Genomic DNA, 19766 nt, shown 5'->3' with positions numbered 1-19766 from the left:
ATAAAGAAATTAATTGCAAACAAATGGTTATTTGTAAATAGTTACTTTTGTGGTTTGTGCTTCTGGCTTTGCAGTGCTGGTGACTGCTTTGCAGATTATTGTGACATGGGCTGCATGCCTCCATCTACACTGCAAAGTCAACGTAGTTTGACACCACTTTAATTGCCATGAATCAGTGCTATGGAATACTGGGATTTTGTGCAATATTTCACTTTCTCTGTCAGAGAGCTTGGATGGCACAACGAACTACAAATCCCAGGATTGCATAGGATGGAGCCATGACAGTTAAATTCTGAAATTTGACAGCATCCTTGGTAGCAAAATAGGACACAAATGATATGGGAGTATAGCAGGTGTGGGAACCCTGTGGCCTCCAAATGCTGATGGACTGCAACTCCCAGAATAGGCAGTGGAGAGGAATGGTGGGAGTTACAGTACAACACCACAGGTCCATCATCTGCTGAATTTCCCCCTACCACTTCCATCAATACAGTTTCTTCATGTCTTAACCATGTAAGAACCAAATGTTTATCCAAGTCTTAAAATAAAATAATTGTTTGGTTCTCCTTCATCTTCATTGTCTCTCATCAAATATTGTATGATGGCATTTTGTTATGTTCTCCAGCCACTATGCTTCAGGAAAATCATGGCTATTGAGTTTAATCTTTCCCCTGCTTAGATAAAACCTTGTTTTTCTGCTGCATCCAAACCCTGTCCTTGGTATCTGGCTTTATGAAATCAGTAATAACAAGCTCTTTTCTCCCATCTGCCAATCTCCTCATTGACCTATATGAAATTAATTAATTGTTATCTGGTTCCCAGCAAAGAGAGATTATGAAACAAGCAGTGAACTGCCATCAGAAAGATGGGGTCTGTGTTGTGTTTAGCAGCTTCAGTGCTGAAGCTGAGGATCACAAGTGCATGCCGTAATGAGCTCTTGGGGCTATATTGTCAATATCTGTTTTGCTCATATTTAATCATAAGCCTGCATGGCAGTGAATGTCTTTTATTTCCAAGGACTGTTACCTAGAAAGAACAAGAGCTAAAGCATAAATCTAAGTGTTGATTCCAATACTTGAGCCATTTGAATCAATGGGACATGAACACTTCTGTAAGTGCCACTAATTCACTGGGTCTATTCTGCATGGCATAGTGGTTTCAGTGTCAGACTATGACTCTGGAGATCCTGGGTCATACTCTCTGCTCAGCCACGAAACCCATTGTGTGACCTTGGGAAAGCCACATGCTCTCAACCACAGGGGAAGGCAATGGCAATGGCAATCCTCATTTGAATAACCCTTGCCAAGGAAACCCCATGATAGGTTTGCTTTAGGGTCACCATAAGCTGGAAATGACTTGAAAGCCCACAACACACACACAGTCTTTTTGGGACTCAGAGCTGAATTTGGTCCAAAGGGTTTTTGGGTCTCAAAAGGTCTCCCTCTTGAGAAAATAAAACACAATTGTTCTGTTAGAAGATACTGTACCCCGAGATATTTGTGAACATTGACTGCCAGCTTCAGACACGAGGCAGAGAGAGAGAGAGAGAGGGAGAGAGAGAGAGTGTTTGGTAGGGAGCCTTCAAAAGCTCTTTCACACTACAAAAGTAGAGTACAGTGCATTCGCGTTATACACGGACGCGTTTTACGTGGATTCCAGCATATGCTGGAAGCCATGACGGAGGTGAGAGAGGCACATGTTGGAAGGAAACAATGGTGCGCGCTCCTGCGGCGTGCGCCCCACGCGCCACTGCTGTGCCTCCGTGGGCATGAGCCCCATTCATTTGAATGGGGCTTGAGCATCCGCATTTTTTCCTTTACGCGGAAGGATCAGGAATGGATCCCTGCATAAGGGAAGGGAGGACTGTATTATCATTCCATTTTAATTGCCATGGCTACAGCCCATGGAACCGTGGGGTTTACAATGTAGAGAGAAGCATTTAGAATTCTTAGGCTACATCTGCACTGCAGAAATAATGCAGTTTGACACCACTTACTCTTCAATGGCTCAATGTTTGGAATTGTGGAACTTGTAGTTTTGTGAGATATTTAGCTTTCTCCATCAGTGCTCTATTGCCATAGCAAATTACACATCCCAAGATAGGAGAAGGCATGTTTTTGGATCCTTGGGTTTTTCTGCATGTTTGGAACAAACGTCTGACAATTGCATTATTATTTTAATGGGGGAGGGGCTGGGGCTTGGGGGGCTTCAGAGGTAACAGAGCCAGGGTCCAAATGTGGTCCATGGGTCACACTACGCTAACCCCTATTGTAAGAACTGTTGGAGGTGCCCAGCTTGGGGACTGTTCCTGCCTTGCTCCCTGATGGAAAGGGAGAAACACAGCTGTTGGCATTCATATAGATCCCATTTCCTTGTATCTCGTGGTTTTAACCAGTGAATGGACTGGCAATTGTATAGATACATACCTTGTGTTGTTCCAAGGCTCTGGATAAACAAGCTGTGACTATTGCAGCTCCAATACAGTTGTCAGTTGCATGAATGTGCTACGTTTGGTCGTCCTCCTCTGGACACGCTCCAGCTTGTCTACATCCTTCTTGAATTGTGGTGCCCAGAACTGGAGACATTATTCCACATGAGGTCTGAGCTGGGTAGAATAGAATGAACCAACATATAAATAACATGGAATGAGTGCAGCATAGGGAAACTATGGTGAGGTCCGGATGCATCCATTTTATGAATTCTGCCATTAAAAATGAGAACAGGATAAAATCATAGAACCACAGAGTTGGAAGAGACCACAAGGGCCATCCAGTCCAACCCCCTGCCATGCAGGAACTCTCAATCAAAGCACTTCAACAGATGGCCATCCAGTTTCTGTTTAAAGACCTCCAAAGAAGGAGACTCCACCACAGCCCTTACTGTCAGGAAGTTCCTCCTAATGTTGAGGTGGAATCTCTTTTCCTGTAGCTTGCATACATTGTTCCAAGTCCTATTCTCTGGAGTAGCAGAAAACAAGCTTGCTCCCTCCTCAATATGACATCCCTTTAAATATTTAATCAAGGCTATCATATCATCTCTTAGCCTTCTCTTCTCCAGGCTAAACATATCTAGCTCCCTAAGTCGATCCTCATAGGGCATGGTTTCCAGGCCTTTCACCATTTTAGTTGCCCTCCTTTGGAAACGCTCCAGTTTCTCAATGTCCTTTTTGAACTTTGGTGCCCACAACTAGACACAGGATTCCAGGTGAGGCCTGACCAAAGCAGAACAGAGTGGCATTATTATAGGATGCCACATGTCCAACATACAGAACAATGTCAAAGTAGAACAGGAGGTACTTAATCATCCCTCAATTGCCAATTTTGCCTTAAATGTCACTTTGGCTTGAGATGCATTCTACCTGAAATAATTAGTCCAGGTTTCCTCTGGTTTCAATTATGAGTCCTGTCCGTGGGCTAGCTAAGCTTGGGTTCTTCAGTTTCAGGCAAGAAATGCCATGAATAAACTGTGTATCTTTTCAGCATCCAAAGCAAAATGGACTGTCTGTACCCCTACACGCACACTGTCTGAACAGTAGTTGCTGTATTTTGCAAGCCCAGCTCCTGTACACCCCCCTTTGCTGCCAACCGCCGATCCAACTTGAAGGTGCCATTTCTATCTCCAGGTGTGATTAAGTTGCAGCTGAAAGGTTCGCTTGTTTTCATGCCAATCAATATTTGATTGCGCCCACACAATGGCAACAAGTAATAGGGTTGTCAATGACTCTTGAGATTCCACACACTAAGCAGGGAAACGTTGAATGCAATGCTATTTGCCTCTATTGCCAAAAAAGAAAAAAGTTAAAAAAAATCAGGTTCAGTAAACTTTTGTTACTGGCGAGCTCTGTTGCGTGCCAGACACTTGGTAAAAGTTTAACAATCAGGGAGAGCTATTGGTCTCCCGCTGCGACATTACCTTCTCATGTCAGCATTAGGCCATTTAATTCCTTTCATGACTGTACTTTGAAAATTGGCATCTCTCTCGCCCCCCCCCCCTTTTTTTCCCCCTTCCCTCTTCTTCATAAATATGTGCAAGGAGAAATAATCATGCAACAGTGAAAAAATGTCATACCAAAGAACAGTTTAACCTTTTTGTAAGCAATTAGAAATTGTGGCTAAGGAATGAAAAAAATGTGCTCTAGTCTGGCAAAGGGAGAAAGAGATAGAGCTTTTCCCCACTCACCCCCTTCTTATCTCCATAATCTAAGGTGAATAAATATGCAAAAAAGATGTCCTCATGCTATGGTGTGTTTGTTGTTGTTCTCAGATATGTGGGTATATTTTTTACACACACACACATGTGGTAGGATGGTTGGTAAAGCCTGAATGCCCACTTTGGGTGCATCCACACTCTGTGAATAATGCTGTTTGACATCAGTTTCACTGCCATGGCTCCATTCTAAAGAATACTGAGGATTTGTATTTTTGTGAGGCATTGGCACTCTTTCGAGAGAAGGCTAAAGATCTTGTGAAATTACAAATCTAAATCCCAGGCTTCCATAGGAAGGAGCTACAGCACTTAAAGTGGTATCAAACTGCATTATTTCTACATTGTAGATGCATCCTTGGTCACTTGGGCCCCTAAAAAACTAAAGTGTTTTACCCCCGCTGCCATCCTTTTCTAGGTCTTCTTTCAAAGGCAAGCTCTTCATCACCTCTCTCTTTTTAAAAGTGTTTAGTTTTGGAGGACTGAAAAAAGGATTGGAGCATAGCAGATGTGAATCAATATTACATGCTATTTGCACTTAATAATAGTGGTAGTAATAATTCCTAGCATTTATGTAAGAGGTTTCAAGAGTTTACCTACATTCACTCCATAATCCTTTCAACGATCGTGTAAGGTAGATCAATATTATTATCCCCATGTGAAAAGGAAGGGAATGGGAAAGGGGCTTATGTTTAGCAAACAGTGGCTTGCACACATCCACCTCATGAGTCCATGACTGTTGTGAAATTTGAATTAAAGGCACCCTTGCTCACAACAACCAAACAGAGCCACTAAAAACACCATAGGATACCAAATGTACTCCTCTGGCATGTCCTAATTCCTGAGTGAGCTGGAGATAAGACCATGTGGGTATGCAAAGAAACTGTTGTACATCCAGTATTACTGGGAATAAAAGATCTCTGTTAAAATCCTTTTATGGTTGATCTGCACTCCTATTGATGCCCCCTAGGATCATATTGGCTTTTTGAGCTGTTGTATCACATTCTGCCTCAAGGCCCTCTTGAGGTCTAATAAAATCACAGATCCCTTTTGCATGTACTGTTGTCAATCCAGATGCCCCGCTACATCCTATATCTGAGCCTTTCAGTTTTTTCCTGCATAATTGCATTGCCTTACCTTTCTCCCAGTTTAAATTCATTTTGTTAGTTTTGGCCCAACTCTTTAATCTGTTATTTTGAATTCTGATCCTTCACTCTGGGGTAATCTGTCATAACAAAAACAATAATTGCTCTCAGTAAATTCTGCAAGTAATTTCCTTCTGACCTTACTCTCTCAAGTCCAGTTCTCCCAACCATGTTCACTCTTGATGAGACCTGAAATTCTTGACAACCTTCCATGCACCTGATGGATGGGCTATACTTCATGGAACGTCTTCTTATCACTAATGCGATCGACTTTTGTGGCTTACAACCTTTATGTAGTTCTCTAGCAGATTCTAGAAAAGGAACAGTTGCTTTGTGGGAAGGTGATAGATATATACGTCTCACATCTACTATTTTAAAATTATGCTCCAATCTGATATAGCTCTTGCCAAAATAAGTTTAAAATGCCTCTGGTACCCTTCTCATTTTCTTCTTGTTAAAGATTAGCATTGCTAATTTTATGAAAGAGTCATGAATAGATCCCAGTTTCTGTTGCAATACCAGGGTATGGGTGGGGGATAGGATGAGCTTTCCAACAGTTATTTACATTGATGAATGACTCTAATTGGATAAAATAGCCTGGTTCTGCTGAGCTAATACCTTTGAATATCTTGTCTGTGACAATTAATATTCCCTTGTCATGCATCCGTTCAAGCTATTAGAAGAACGCCTTATGTTCACACTCCTGTCACATTTAACAAATGATTTTGTCAAGCCATTCCTTATAGGCTATTGTTGATGGATTGCTAAATTTTTGGTATCCCATTACATATGTAAAAGCTGTTAACCATACCTTTCAATGTGCATACAAGGGCAATCCAAAAAGTCAGTTCCAAAAGAGATTACAATGCTTATTTGCCTAAAAGTTCTTTTTTAAAATTCTTTAAATGAAAATAGGGTTAATCTGTTAAGATGAGTGAAAGGAAAATGGGACCATGAAAGAAAGAATGGCCCAAAGGTCTGTTAACTTGTGTATTTTAGTGTTTCTCATAATTAAGAGTGTATTTGTTTATTTATCTATTCACATAGTTCAAAAAGCTAGCCTTCACACACATGACTTAATTTTAGATCTATATCTTTTCTGTGATCCAAAACGGTGTGATCTCAAATGGTGTGATCCCAAATGATTTTCCATGAAATGATGCATACCTTTAATGATCTTCCATTTTGTGTCACTCAAAAGACAGATCAGGGAATAAGGGTTCAGCTTTTCTGGATGGAGTTCCCATCTACAATCTCAGATTTGCAACCTGGTCATACTGCTAGACTCAGATTTGAGCCTGGATGCTCAGGTTTTGACAGTAGCTATGAGTAAAATGAGTGTACCAGCTGTGGCATTTCCTTAAGATAACAGATCTAGCCCTAGTAACACATCCCGTGCTTTACATCCCACTTGGATTACCATAGCATACTTTATGTGGACTACCTTGGAATTGGATCCTGATAATTTCAGTTGGTCAAAAATGGTGTGGTCAGGCTGCTGACTGGTCCTGGTTACAGGAAACTCAAAACTCCTTTGTTGATACAGCTTAGCTGGTGATTAATCCATTTCCGGGTACATTTCAGAGTGCTGGTTATGATTTTTGAAGTCCTATACAGTTATAGGGGCCAGCCTGTGTAAGTCATTGTAGGATAGGATTTCTGGCTGCTGAAGTTCTGTTGTCAAAGACTTTGCAGGATTAGGCCTGAGCTGCAGGAACAGCTGGCTCTACTCATGTAGGGCAGCTGGAAGTATGGCCATTTAAGGATTGTCCCTGGCTGGAGAACACATCCGGAATGTGATGGAAATGTCTAGCAGTGGTGGCAGCAGTCTCACTGTGCAGTAAAATGCTTTTTTGCTGCCTATTGTCCCCATCACAATCCCTTTTAGAACATGACAGGCCTGTTCCAGGGCCTGTGTGATAAAGTTCTAAGTTGTATATTTGATCCCAGGGCTCCAAAGTTGACTCACTTTCTATCCTTTCATAGGTTAGCAAAATTGAGTTCCCAGCCTGGTGGGACAATTGGCTTACAGACTGTAAGCTGCTTAGAAAGTGTTAAATTCACAGATAATCAGTATAGAAATGTAAATCCTATTGCTGTCCAGATGACTCACGGCCCAAGTCATGTCTGTATGACATCTAGCATGTCCTGCACCAAAGTTAGGACATAACAAGGATACAATTAATTTTTAAAACTTTTTTACCTCTTGCATGCCATGGCAGCTGTCTGTATGGGCATCCCACTGGGCTGCCCTGCTCACTCACTGTTGCAGTAAGTTGCTGATTCTGAGGTCAGAATCCAACATGTGACTGTTGTTGGACCCCTCATTCTGACTTCAAAATTGAGAAACCAGTGGCAACAGCAGACATGCCAGGTGGCCCAGCAGGATTCCCATTGACACAGAAACAGAGGCCAAGGAAATGGGGGCATATCTGGGCAGCTGTGGGGCCAGGATGTTCTGGGCTGATCCTGGAGAATCCTAGCCAGTGCAGACAATACACTGAGAGTCTTCTCAGTGGCTGCTCCCAGTTTGTGGAAACTCCTTCTTCCACAGGAGACTTGTTGTGTCCCCTTTCCTCTCTTTCCACCTGCAGGCAAAAGGATTTTTATTTAACAGACTTTTGGCTCATATTCATGGAGCATAAAAGACATTTAATAAGGCTGTGCTTTTATCCCTTTTATTGTGTTTTAAATGTTTTTTTAATTGTTTCAATGCTGTGCTTAAGATTATAGTGTAATGCTATGAACATAATTGCACAGTATAAAGGTACAATTAATATTATCATGAGACATGAGAACAAGTCACTTGCCTGTAACTGCTGTTCTTTGAGTGTTTATCTTGAATTCTTTCATATGAGCTACATGCAAATGTCCAGTGCATCTCTAGAAAGTTCCAGAACTGTGCTATTGCTTTGGTTAAAATCCCTGCCTACCTCTTTGTGTGGTAACCATTGTGGTTTCTATTCACTCTCTCAGTTCCAACTCTGTCATAGCAGAAATGTAAAACACCTGCAGAAAGATTTTTAAATGGGCTGGATACTGGGAGCACACGATTTCCAAGAGCTTAGTGCACCATAACTGTTGTAATGCCTATTGACCATCAAATCCAGGTTATAGTCAAAAATCAGAGAGCCAGCATGGTGTAGTGGTTTGAGCATTGGATGATGACTGTGGTGAACAGGATTCAAATCACCACTTGGCCATGGAAATCCTCTGAGTGACCTTGGACAAATCACACTCTCTCAGCCTCAGAAGAAGCAAAGATAAACCCACTCTGAACAAATCCATGATAGTTTTCCTTTGGGGTCACCATGAGTCAGAGACAACTTGAAAGCACATAACAACAATTCAAGGGACACTGCAAATTTGAGTCTTGATGGTTCATCTACCTATGCACTGGCTATGGTATTGCTTGGCAGTTGCTATTTGTTTGAATCCGTATCTCCATTTCTGTAGTCTGTATAACCCTAATCCTAATAATAATACCTTAAAGAACTATTGCTCCTTAGGAACAGGGACATCTACATGCAGATAAGCCATATGGCTTCACTGATTCATGTAAAGAGCACATCTGTGTGAAGCAGCCTAGCTGTACCTTAGGTACATAGTAATTTCTGCTTAGCAAAGAGGGGACAGTTACAGAATTAATGTATTCTCAGTGTGCTTGCACTAACCGAGATCATTTATCTGAAGACTAAGTGCCCAGAACTGTCCAAAAATTTAGGAACTCTAGTTGTTGGGAAGAAGAGTGTTTCTCAGTGAATGTCTATATACTGAACCAGACTGCACTTCTTTTTTAATCATAATTTGAAAAATGGAAACACTAAAATGCAAATTGGAGGATATATGGTAAAAATATACAATATGGTTTAAAAACAACAACACAGGATCTCCCATTTGGTCTTTTGGTGAGACCAGTGTTACACTGATTTTAGAGTTTTTCCGATACCGGTTTCCCTTGGAACCCAGTGTCTCTGATTATATGTGTGTCGCATGAGCATAAATCCTTTCTAGAATACACTTTAAGAGATTAGAGTCATTGCCTTGTAACATGTTTGGTTGTATTCCATGCATATTTTACTTTATTTTAGACATTTCAAAGAAAAAAACAATGTACATGGAGGAGGGACAATGATTTATTATTCATTATTTTAGTAATCTTACCTTTATCTCTCCCAACTATATGACACAGAAACTGTCCAAATTTCTGTTAAATGAATAAAGGGTTGTATTCCTATCAAAAATTGCATGTGTGTAATTAATATATATACACACATATACACACATAAGGAATTCTTTTAAAGAAAGAAAGAGCTAGCCAAAATATCACTTGAAAACAATAGCACAATCCTCTCCTCTGTCACTCTTGAAAGCACACATTAGAGTCAAGCTTTGCCTGGTTTTTTAAAGGAACCAGAAAGATGACTGAAACTATGAATAATTCATTCTTGGGATAGCAATCGTTTTCTGATCATGTAACAGTCATGGCTTCACATATTTCCTTAAGGTTTGGGGGGTGTTGTTGCTATTAAAAATGAAAAACAGTGCACTCAGAGTCAATGGGTTTGGAGCAATCTAGCCTGCGGGTGTAACAAGAAATTAGTCTAGTTAAGTCATATATCTTTTGGTCAGATTGGAGGTCAGTTAAGGTAATCCACCAAAGAAAGCCTAGAGAGCCAGCATACACAGACTTCAGTGATAACTTTTTGGATGTTAATCACCGTTTATGCCAGATCAGGGAAAGCATGCTTTGACTGAGTTCTTTAGTGTAGAAGAAAAATCCCTAATGATTTTCTTCAAATGCAGACCTCTAGTTCTTACACAGAAAGACTTTCTGCTCATTCCTCATTTATCCCTTATTCTCTTTCTTTTCCTTGGCACTCTCTGCTTCCTTTGTTTCCTTGTCTTGCTTCATAGAATAATAGCAATGGAAGATAACCCAATGAATCCTCTACTTCCATCAGATTGCACTCATTTGTTCTTATCTCTGTCTCTGCCTTCATTCTTCTTCCTTGAGTTCTGCCTCTCTCTGTAGAAATTTAGATGAGAAGATTTTTGTGGCTGAGATACATTTTATGATTGCATTTCAAGTGTCATATGCATCAATGGTACCGTAAAATAAAAAAATGAAGTCACCTAGTCAACCCAATGTCCGAAAAGGCAGGTATCCCATACCAAATATTTATTTCTTTGTTTCCATCCTAACTTTCTCCCAAAGTGAGAATGCAAGGTAAAACTCAGAGAAAGAATAAACCCAGTACAGATAAAAATGGATAAACATATGGTATGGATATATAAAATATACAAATAGTCATTATGTTAGGTATAAAACTGCAATTGTTTTACAGCAAGAATCCATTGAAAGATCTTTCCTCAGCCCCTAGTAAATTGGTGAATGTCCATGAAATAAAAGTCTTTGCTTGACATCAGAAGAACAATGGGAAGGATGTGTAACCTAGCCACTGTTGGAAGGAAATTTCATAACCCACAAACAACCACTGAGAAGACCGTCTTTTATACCCTACCAGATATACCTGCAAGGGTGGGAGTACCAAGAAAGATCTCAAGGTCCAGGCAGGCTCACATAAGAACATGGTCTTTTAGATAGCCCAGTTCCAAGGCATACATCTAGTCAAGCCAATAAATGTACGGCCAACATGTCTTGAGTTGTGTTTGATAGCCAAGTTAAAGTTTACCATAAAAACGATTGGTATTCACTGTTTACTATGTGCTAAGCATTTCATTTATGCATTGTATAATATTTTATTTTTTTGTGTCTCTTCCTAACTATCCTGAGTATTTTGTGGCTGTTCAGATAGATTTGTATGAGTTCAGTGAATGAGTTATTAAAATGATTTTTCCCCCAGTCTGAAGAAGTTTGGTACAGATTAATTTTAACTTTGTATGTTTTAAAATTTTATATTTGTAATTTTTATATTTTTATGATTTTAATTGTACAATTTTAACTGTTATGTTTTATATATGTTCATTGCCTTGGGTCCCATTTTGGGAGGAATGCGGGATAAAAATAAAATAAATAATATTTAAATGAATAAATAAATAATCAATCAGGTACTTAGATTTTTATTTTTATTTTTTATTATTACTTTATTGTGAAGTCGAAGGCTTTCATGGCCGGCATCCATAGTTATTTGTGGATTTGGGGGCTATGTGTCCATGTTCTAGAAGAGTTTATTCCTGATGTTTCGCCAGCATCTGTGGCTGGCATCTTCAGAGAAGTTACTCTGAAGATGCCAGCCACAGGTGCTGTCGAAACGTCAGGAATAAACTCTTCTAGAACATGGACACATAGCCCGAAAAACCCCCCAAAAACTATTATATTATTACTTTTCTGAATAATATGGATGAAGGACTTAAAATCCATTCTTCCTATAGGCTGTTAAGGATTGGTGTATGTATTTCTAATGAAAAATGTATTTATAATGGTAGATCAGTGCTGTCAGCAGTGTGTATAGATAAATGCTCAGTCACTTACCGCTCTCTGTTTTCTTTTATCACAGCTCCGGAAAGCAGTGATGGATCACATATCTGATTCCTTCCTTGAAACCAATGTTCCATTACTGGTTCTCATTGAAGCAGCCAAGAGTGGTAATGAGAAAGAAGTGAAAGAATATGCTCAAGTGTTCCGCGAACATGCTAACAAGTTAGTCGAGGTAAGTTATTTACACTGGAGTCTTATTCATGCTATGGGTGTATGTCTTTGCGGATTTCATTTTGGTGTGGAAACATAAGGAATTTCAAAAGCTAGGTGAGATTAGGAGTCTTTTGATAAATGTTTTTTTCACACTTCAGGAATTTTTTTTTCCCCAGGAAAAAAAGTGCCCAACTTACAAAATGTTTTGAAGCAGTTTATTTTCCTGTTATTTTCCTGAATAAGCCATCATGATGATTCAAAAGATATTTTCTCACTGCAGAAGAGAATATGTGTGAGAAGTCTAAAGTATACCTTTAATATCATGTACCTTAGAGTAAGTCCCATTTAACTCAGTGGGCCTTATCTCTAAGTGGTCATGTGTAGGACAACAGCTTCATGTTAAGGGCTTGAAATATATGGGCAGCAGGTAGTAATGTTAGGAACATCATACAAATGTATGTGTAGCAGTGTTGATGCTTTTTTAAAAAGAAACTGGGTCTTTTTGTGAAGCAACTATAGCTGTTATAACAAAATCAGACTAAAAAGACTGTCAATTGACGAGGTGAGAGAGGTAAGTAATTTTACAATCTGGCATTGGTGTGTTTGGAAGGTTGCTGTCATACCTCCTTCACTATGTACTCCTTCCATTTCATGTTAGAAACCAGGGACTGGGCCATTTCCCTAGACTTGCCAGCACCAGCTAGAGAATGGAAAAGAAATTTAAAAGAAGTAAAGAGAAAGCTGTCTTTTCACATGAAATTAGTTTTAGTCTGAGTTCATTGGCTATTGAATCAAGTCTTCCAATACCTTCTCTTCTAATTGTAAATGACTGTCCAGGGTTTCAAGGGCACATCCATTCCAGGCTGTATCTTCAGCATCCCTAGTAAAGGCCAACTGTTGTTACAGAGGTGGAATGAACCTGCAGCAAGAAAGCTTTTGAAATCTGAGATAACAAGGATAGCACCTGAGACATTCTGCATGCAAAACAGATGCTCTGTGACTGGTACAGATAACTATTTCTGATCCAATGGTTTGGGCAGTGTTGTAATCCTGCCAGTTGCAATAGCCCACAAGTGGTGAGGCCATAAAGGACAAAATGGTTTGACAACCACACAATCCAGACAGTGCAGCACCTTGAAAATACTAAGTGTGCACCTGGTCTCAGTTGAGCCCTTTTATTCCTCTTAACTTAGAAATTTTAAAATTAATTCCATTGCCCAAACATGTAACAATTGAACTGGGTTAATTCAGCAGGTTAACTATCTTGTTAATAAAGATCTTAGTGTGTGGTCACACCGTGGGATTGGCAGAAAATGACATGGAGATTGTCACTGTTGACTTTAGGGAAGCACATTTTGTTACTTCTTTCTTCAAAGGGTCTCTCTTCTTCCTTTTAAAGCCGTCTGCCTCCAACATGGACTTTTTCTTCACATGGAATACAAAGCACACACTGTGATTGTTGCCTGGCAGTGTTGGGAGCTGAGCAAGTTTGGGAACTGTTGGGCTGGGGAAACATGTGGTTTCATTTTACAACCTCTTCAATTTGTATTTTGTTTTTTAATTAATAAAAGAAACAATATATAGAATTCCATTCAATTTGTCACATATCTTACAGCTCTCATTTTTTACCACCTCCACCAACATGTACACTTCACTCATTCTTCAAATGCTTTGTTTGTTAAAGGTAAATTGCTACACATTAATTTCAATTACAGGAGGTCTTCTTGGGATATCTGATGTCGGGGATCCAGCAATTGTTGTTTTCCAGTTATTCTTTGAGTCCATTCAATACCATTGGTACTTTATTCCCCCTGAAAGCTTGCAAGGGATCAGCAGCCAGTGGCTCAGAGACCAACATCCTCTTCCAGTGAATGGATAGCTACAAAGATCTTAATTCAGTGAATCAAGAGGATAACTCCTAATTTGAAATTTCTGCACAACTGAATCATTGTATCTTTACTACTTCCGCATTCCCAATTAAGAAATGTGGTCTATAATTATTAATGAAAGAGCACAACTATCGCATGCAGAAGCCAGGGATCACAAGTGCAGTCTGTAGTATCTTCAGTTTTAATGGTCTGCCATCTAATAAATGCAATCTTCTCTGCACCCATCTTACCATAACTGTATAATTAAAGGGGTGTAGGTTAAGAAGAATGAGTAAGCAAAGGGGAAGTGACCAGGAAGCAGAATGAGAAGAATGGGGAGAGAGAGAAAGGCAGAAGCCAAGATTAAAAGAAATGGGTAATGGTTTTGAGAAAAACTTTTCACTTAATTAACTAAAAGCCTAGTAGTATGCAAGTTATACATTAAAGAACTGATAGGGGGTTCATTGTACCTCATTTCAAATAATATTTTATACTAATTGTATATTGTACAATCATTTACAATAGAAATCAGCCCAGAATATAATCAGTAAAGGGAGAACATTTCCTGAAAGGAGTCATAATGTACCCCCATCCCTAGACAGACTCCGTTTTCCCTTTATATAGGCCTTGTCATTCAGCCTTCAGGGCTCAAAGTTCATTCTCAAAGCAAAGGGCTCAAATATTATATATAAATTTCCAGAACATTATTGGTAAAGGGGGAGAAGTTACTGAAGAGAGTCGTAATGAACACCCAGGCCCATTCTATCCATTTTGAAAGGGCCTTGGTTGCTTCATGGCCTTGTTCTACTTCTAAATAAGCAAATCACTCTCCACTCTACTCCCATTCTATTCCAAGGTTGCATTTACACTGCAGAATTATTGCAGTTTGACACTGCTTTAACTGCCATGGCTTAAAGCTACTTAATTCTGGAATTTGTAGTTTTGTTATTCTTTGTTAAAGGGTTTGAATGTCACAACAAACTACAAATCTCAGGAGTCCATAGGATGGAGGCATGACAGTTAGAGGTGTCAAACTACATTCATTCTGCAATCTGGCAGCAGCCTAAGGACTCCCCTCCCCCCTTTCCCATTTTTTCCCATTTTTGTCCAAAGCTTAGTTGCTTTTGTGCTCCAGAAAGATGTTTTATTTTCTCTCTCACTCTCCCTCCATCTCCTTCCTTCCTCCTTCCTGTCTTCCAAAGAAAGCAGGAAGATTAGTCTGCTTAACAAGGAGACATGATGCATTTCCGCCAACCCTAATACTTATTCTCATGAGGATCTAGCCCTTTCTGTTTTAATTAATGTGACACAAGAAAAGGTTCTTTCCCTTACAAATTCTAATGAACTAATTCATTAAAAGCATATTTTTTCACTTCTGTTAAAATGAATTGGAGAATCCAGAAATTTATGTGAAATCACTCAAAAGATTTACTGAATTAACAGCTTAATTGATTAGTCAATGAGTTCAGTTCAAGCTCTGCTTTAAGCACCAGGATCCATTGAAATTGTTATGATACTGCCTCCAAATTTCATGTGTGCACAGTATCATTGTGTGCAAGGAGAGGGGGGGGGGAGATTTTGACTATTCAAGAATAGAAATGTCTCAGGTTAACATTTGTCTTGATTAGTTAAAATCTATTTACTTGCCCAATTTAGTCCTGTATTGCGCCATAAGATTGAATGCCATCCAGGCAATTGAGGGCTAACCTATATTTCCTGTGTCTTGTCAATAATGTCTCCAGCATCCACAAGTAGATTTCACTTAAAACTTTGCCAGCTGAGCAATACAGCAGGGTGGCTGTCTGTACCAGGCACAGAGCCAAATAGATGTTCCAGTGCACTGTAGCTGACACGAATGGATTAGAAAGCACATTGGGTAATTATTAAACTGTCTCTTCAAAATAGTTAATGCAGTATTAAAAAGAGAATGTGGGGAAAGAGAAGTGGCTTTCTGTTGGCATGAATTGTCCTTTTATGTCTAAGCTCCACTTATAGTAAATAAAAAATGTGATGGGTTTCTTTTCAGGCTAGAAAGTATGTGGAAGGGAGAAATGAAGTGCTTTCAGGATCTCAGCCTAAAGATGTATGCACAAAACATGTTTAGTAGAACCCATCTGCATAAACTCCTGGTGTAGTACTTTTTCAGTAATACTGACATACACTGTGGTGTCAGAAATGCAGGCACTGCCATCATACCTGAGCTTATGTGGTTACAGGAGCAGCTGCCAACCCCACTGCATGTTTTCTGCCATATTGTTTTCTGCCATTACTGCCAACAGTTGGTGAGGCAATATATAATGGACTATGCTAAGCAACAAGGCAACTCAGCAATAACAATAATTCTACTCTGTAATCATGTGACTAGTACAATGGTCAATATAAGCTACAGGTGTATGTACTAAGACATACTACTAATAGTAGAAAGTAGCATTATATATTGGTTGCTACGTGATTGTATGATACGCGGTGGCTCAGCGGTTAAGGTGCTGACTCTGTTGATTGTAAGATCGGCAGGTTGCAGTTCAAGGCCCAGGTACCGCATGATGGGGTGAGCTCCCATCACTAGTCTCTAGCAATTCGAAAGCACACAAATGCAAGTAGATAAATAGGTACCACTTTGGTGGGAAGGTAAACAGTGTTCTGTGCAGTCATGCTGGCCACGTGGCTCACAGACTAGTCTTTGACAATGCTGGCTCTTTAGCTTAGTAACAGAGATTAGCACAGCCCCGTACAGTCGGACTGACTTGACAACCTTGTCAAAGGGGAATATTTTTACCTAATTGTGAGTTTCACACTATGCTTAGACCAGGATTGTTATTGTTGAGACAAGGTGTAACTCAGACTAAAGGTCAGGTGGGTTTTCAGAGAATTCACACATCTAACTCCCACTCCCAAAGAGATGTGTATATATTTCCTAAATGCAAGGACAGTCAGTGCCTTGCAATCCTCCAGGCTTCTATGCTTTGCCTTAACTTTGTAAATACAATGCACTCTTCTTTTATGTGGGGGATCCATTTTGGGACACCCCCCACATAAAAGAAAGCGCGTATGCTCAAGCCCCATTACAAGTAATGGGCCTCGTGCTCGCAGTGGTGTGGGGCAGTGGCAGTTCGTGTGTGCCATCGGCACACACGCCATTGATTCTTGTGGTGTGCACCACCACTTCTTCTGGTGCTGCTTTCAGCATAATCTGAAAGCAGCATATAATGCACCCACGTATGATGCGGGTGGACTGTAGTTGCAAAGTGGTTGAAAAGATTTATAACTCTAGTGTTACCTAGCCAGACATCAAGTAAAATCTCAGTCTGAGTTGTAGCAGCCAGTTTTGTGTGTGTGTGTGTGCAATCTGACTAGTATGTTTAGTGTTCATAGATGGTCAGTAATACTTCATATTGAGTAGTTGATTAGTTGCAACATCACAGATTTTTCAGGTAGTGGAGTTGCCTCTATTTGGCTTGTCTGATGCTGATGTACCACTTTGATCAAGCTGAATTCAAAGAATGAAACACAGAAACATAGAAGAGTAGCTAGCCTTTAATATTTGACCTGAAAATTAGTGAGTGACCTTTATTAACTGAAAATTATGTCACATCTTACCTAGGTGTTGGGGAGGGAGCAAATTACACCTTGTTGATACAGCACTCTTAAGCAGTGTCTTGGAGCTATTCATGAGAAAACCACTGGTCACAGATGGGCAACAGGGCTTTTGAGTTGCCTTTTGCCCATAACGCTCTTTACAATGCAGCTGGAAAATTCAGAGGGCTAAAACTCCTTAGAAGTTTGTTGTACATGTAGTAGTTATTCTGAAAGTCCTGGTGAACAATAAATGAAAATGGTGTGCAGGCTGTCAAGTTACACAACAAAAGGAGTTTGAAAATAGCTACAATATGAAGGCAAACAAGTGGATGCAGAGTAATTTTGTAAGGCTTCAAATGTTTGAACTTTTTCTTGTGACAGAGCCCACATTAATTTCTTTCTTCCATACATCTAGCAGGGCAGAAATGTAGGACAAGCACTATGCTTGCCAAAAATACAGTTGCTGGGCAACCTGAGGGGGATTTCCATTTAGACCTCAGTGGTGAAATGACTGGTCAATTAATAGAGTATTCGTTTCTTCAGCACAGAAATGCATTTCAATTTGTTTTGTTCATTTTCATTGTATAAATAAAGAACTGAAAGCATGTAGCCAAGTAGCAAACAGAAAGGAGACAAGCTCCATATGCTCTAAGATGGCCAACTGTTTATTCAATGTTTAAAAAGCCCAACGCGTTTCAGCCACGCTAGGCCTTCTTTTGCTCTATTATATTTAATGGTACTAGGGCATCCACAGATTTTGTTATCCACAGGAGATCTTTGAACCAAACCCCAGTGAATAACAAGGTATATACTGTACATATTTCAATGACCTTGGAAAGGCATGTATTTTCCCTGGAAAATGATTAACCATCCATTATGAAGCCTCGCCCTCCCTTCAGTCCATCTGCCTTGGTCCAGGCCTCGGAGGTAGAGAGGAACTGCTGGACCTCTTACCCTTTCCCTCCACCACTCCCTTCTCCTTCTGTGTCATGTCTTTTTAGATTGTAAGCCCGAGGGCAGGGAATCATCTAACTAAAAGATTGTATGTACAGTGCTGTGTAAATTTACAGCGCTTCATAAATAAAGGTTAATAATAATAATAATAATAACCAATAATACATCTTGCGACTGGACACAGTGGCAAATGATGCAATCGCTCCTGACAATTTCTCATTCTGTCCATGTCCACTATGTATACTCATGTACAAGTCTAGAAATTTAAGTCAAAAATTTGACCCTCAAAAGCTGAGCTGACCTATCCATGGGTCAATGAAAGTACTGTACTTTAACTCTTATTGAAAAAGGAACCATGCCCTGGTGAAAAGCAAGAGCATAATTTGTCCTGGAAGCATTGACCCACCCCACCCTCTATTCTCTCATCCATCCAGACTTTAGGATGAGCATAAATAGTTGTGCCTGCTGGAATTTTGTAAGTTCTTTGGCATTGTTTTCCTTGCTTTATCCTTTAGATTCTTTATCACATGCCCCTAAATTTTACCCTCGTCATATAAAAATCCATAATTTTGGCCCTAAAACCTACCCTCGACCTATTATGAGGTCAACTTATAGTCAGGTATGTATGGTACTTATGGGCCTGAACAGACAGGCAAAAATAAAGCTGCTTCGAGTCACTTTGGAGTTATGCTGTTTAAATGATGCATGAGTCCTAAGAGGCTGGAAGCCATGTCAAAGTCATGCTCCACTTCTAAGGACTGGAGTGCAGCTTTGGTGTGGCTTCTGGCCTCTTAAGATGCATGTGTCATTGAAACAGCATACCTCCAAAGTGACCCGGAGTAGTTTTATTTTGCCCTGTCTGTTTGGGCCCTATATTACATTCATTTTCTGGATACAGCGGTACCTCGGGATACGAAATACCCAGGTTACGAAATTTTCGGGATACGAAAAAATCCCATAGGGAATCATTGTTCCGGGTTACGAATGTTTTTTCGGGTTACGAAAAAACTTTTGGTGCTTTTTTCGGCTTTTTCGCACGGAATCGCGGCTTTTCCCCATTAGCGCCTATGGCAATTCGGCTTACGAAGGCTTTTCGGGTTACGAAAGCGGCCGCGGAACGAATTAATTTCGTAACCCGAGGCACCACTGTACCAGAAAAGCGCCTTTCTGAAGAGGCATATATTCCAGTCTTTTAACAATTTTGTCCTGGCATGTAGTGGTGTTAATACTATTGAGATTCACGTAAGACTGAAGTTTGTTTTCATGGCTCTGAATTTAGGAATGAATTTCAAGCTCCATGCTGAGGTCAGAGGGCCCTTTGCACAAATAGATATGCATGTCCCCATTTCCCCATGGGTAGGTATC

The 19766-nt window shown here is 40.0% G+C and overlaps 1 protein-coding gene across 6 annotated transcripts in view; it reads left to right on the top strand.

The window, feature by feature from the left end:
- CTNNA2 (catenin alpha 2) overlaps positions 1-19766 on the top strand; it is a 637223-nt gene that overhangs the window by 471330 nt on the left and 146127 nt on the right. For all 6 annotated transcript variants that reach the window (XM_042467966.1, XM_042467967.1, XM_042467968.1 and 3 more), the window contains one exon: positions 11870-12022. In XM_042467966.1, coding sequence (XP_042323900.1) covers positions 11870-12022 — 153 coding nt within the window. The remainder of the gene's footprint in view (positions 1-11869; positions 12023-19766) is intronic.

This window comes from Sceloporus undulatus, chromosome 5, assembly GCF_019175285.1.
Source record: "Sceloporus undulatus isolate JIND9_A2432 ecotype Alabama chromosome 5, SceUnd_v1.1, whole genome shotgun sequence".
Classification (NCBI taxonomy): Eukaryota; Metazoa; Chordata; class Lepidosauria; order Squamata; family Phrynosomatidae; genus Sceloporus; species Sceloporus undulatus.
The sequence above is the reverse complement of the archived record's forward strand: the minus strand, read 5'-3'. Positions and strand labels throughout refer to the sequence as shown.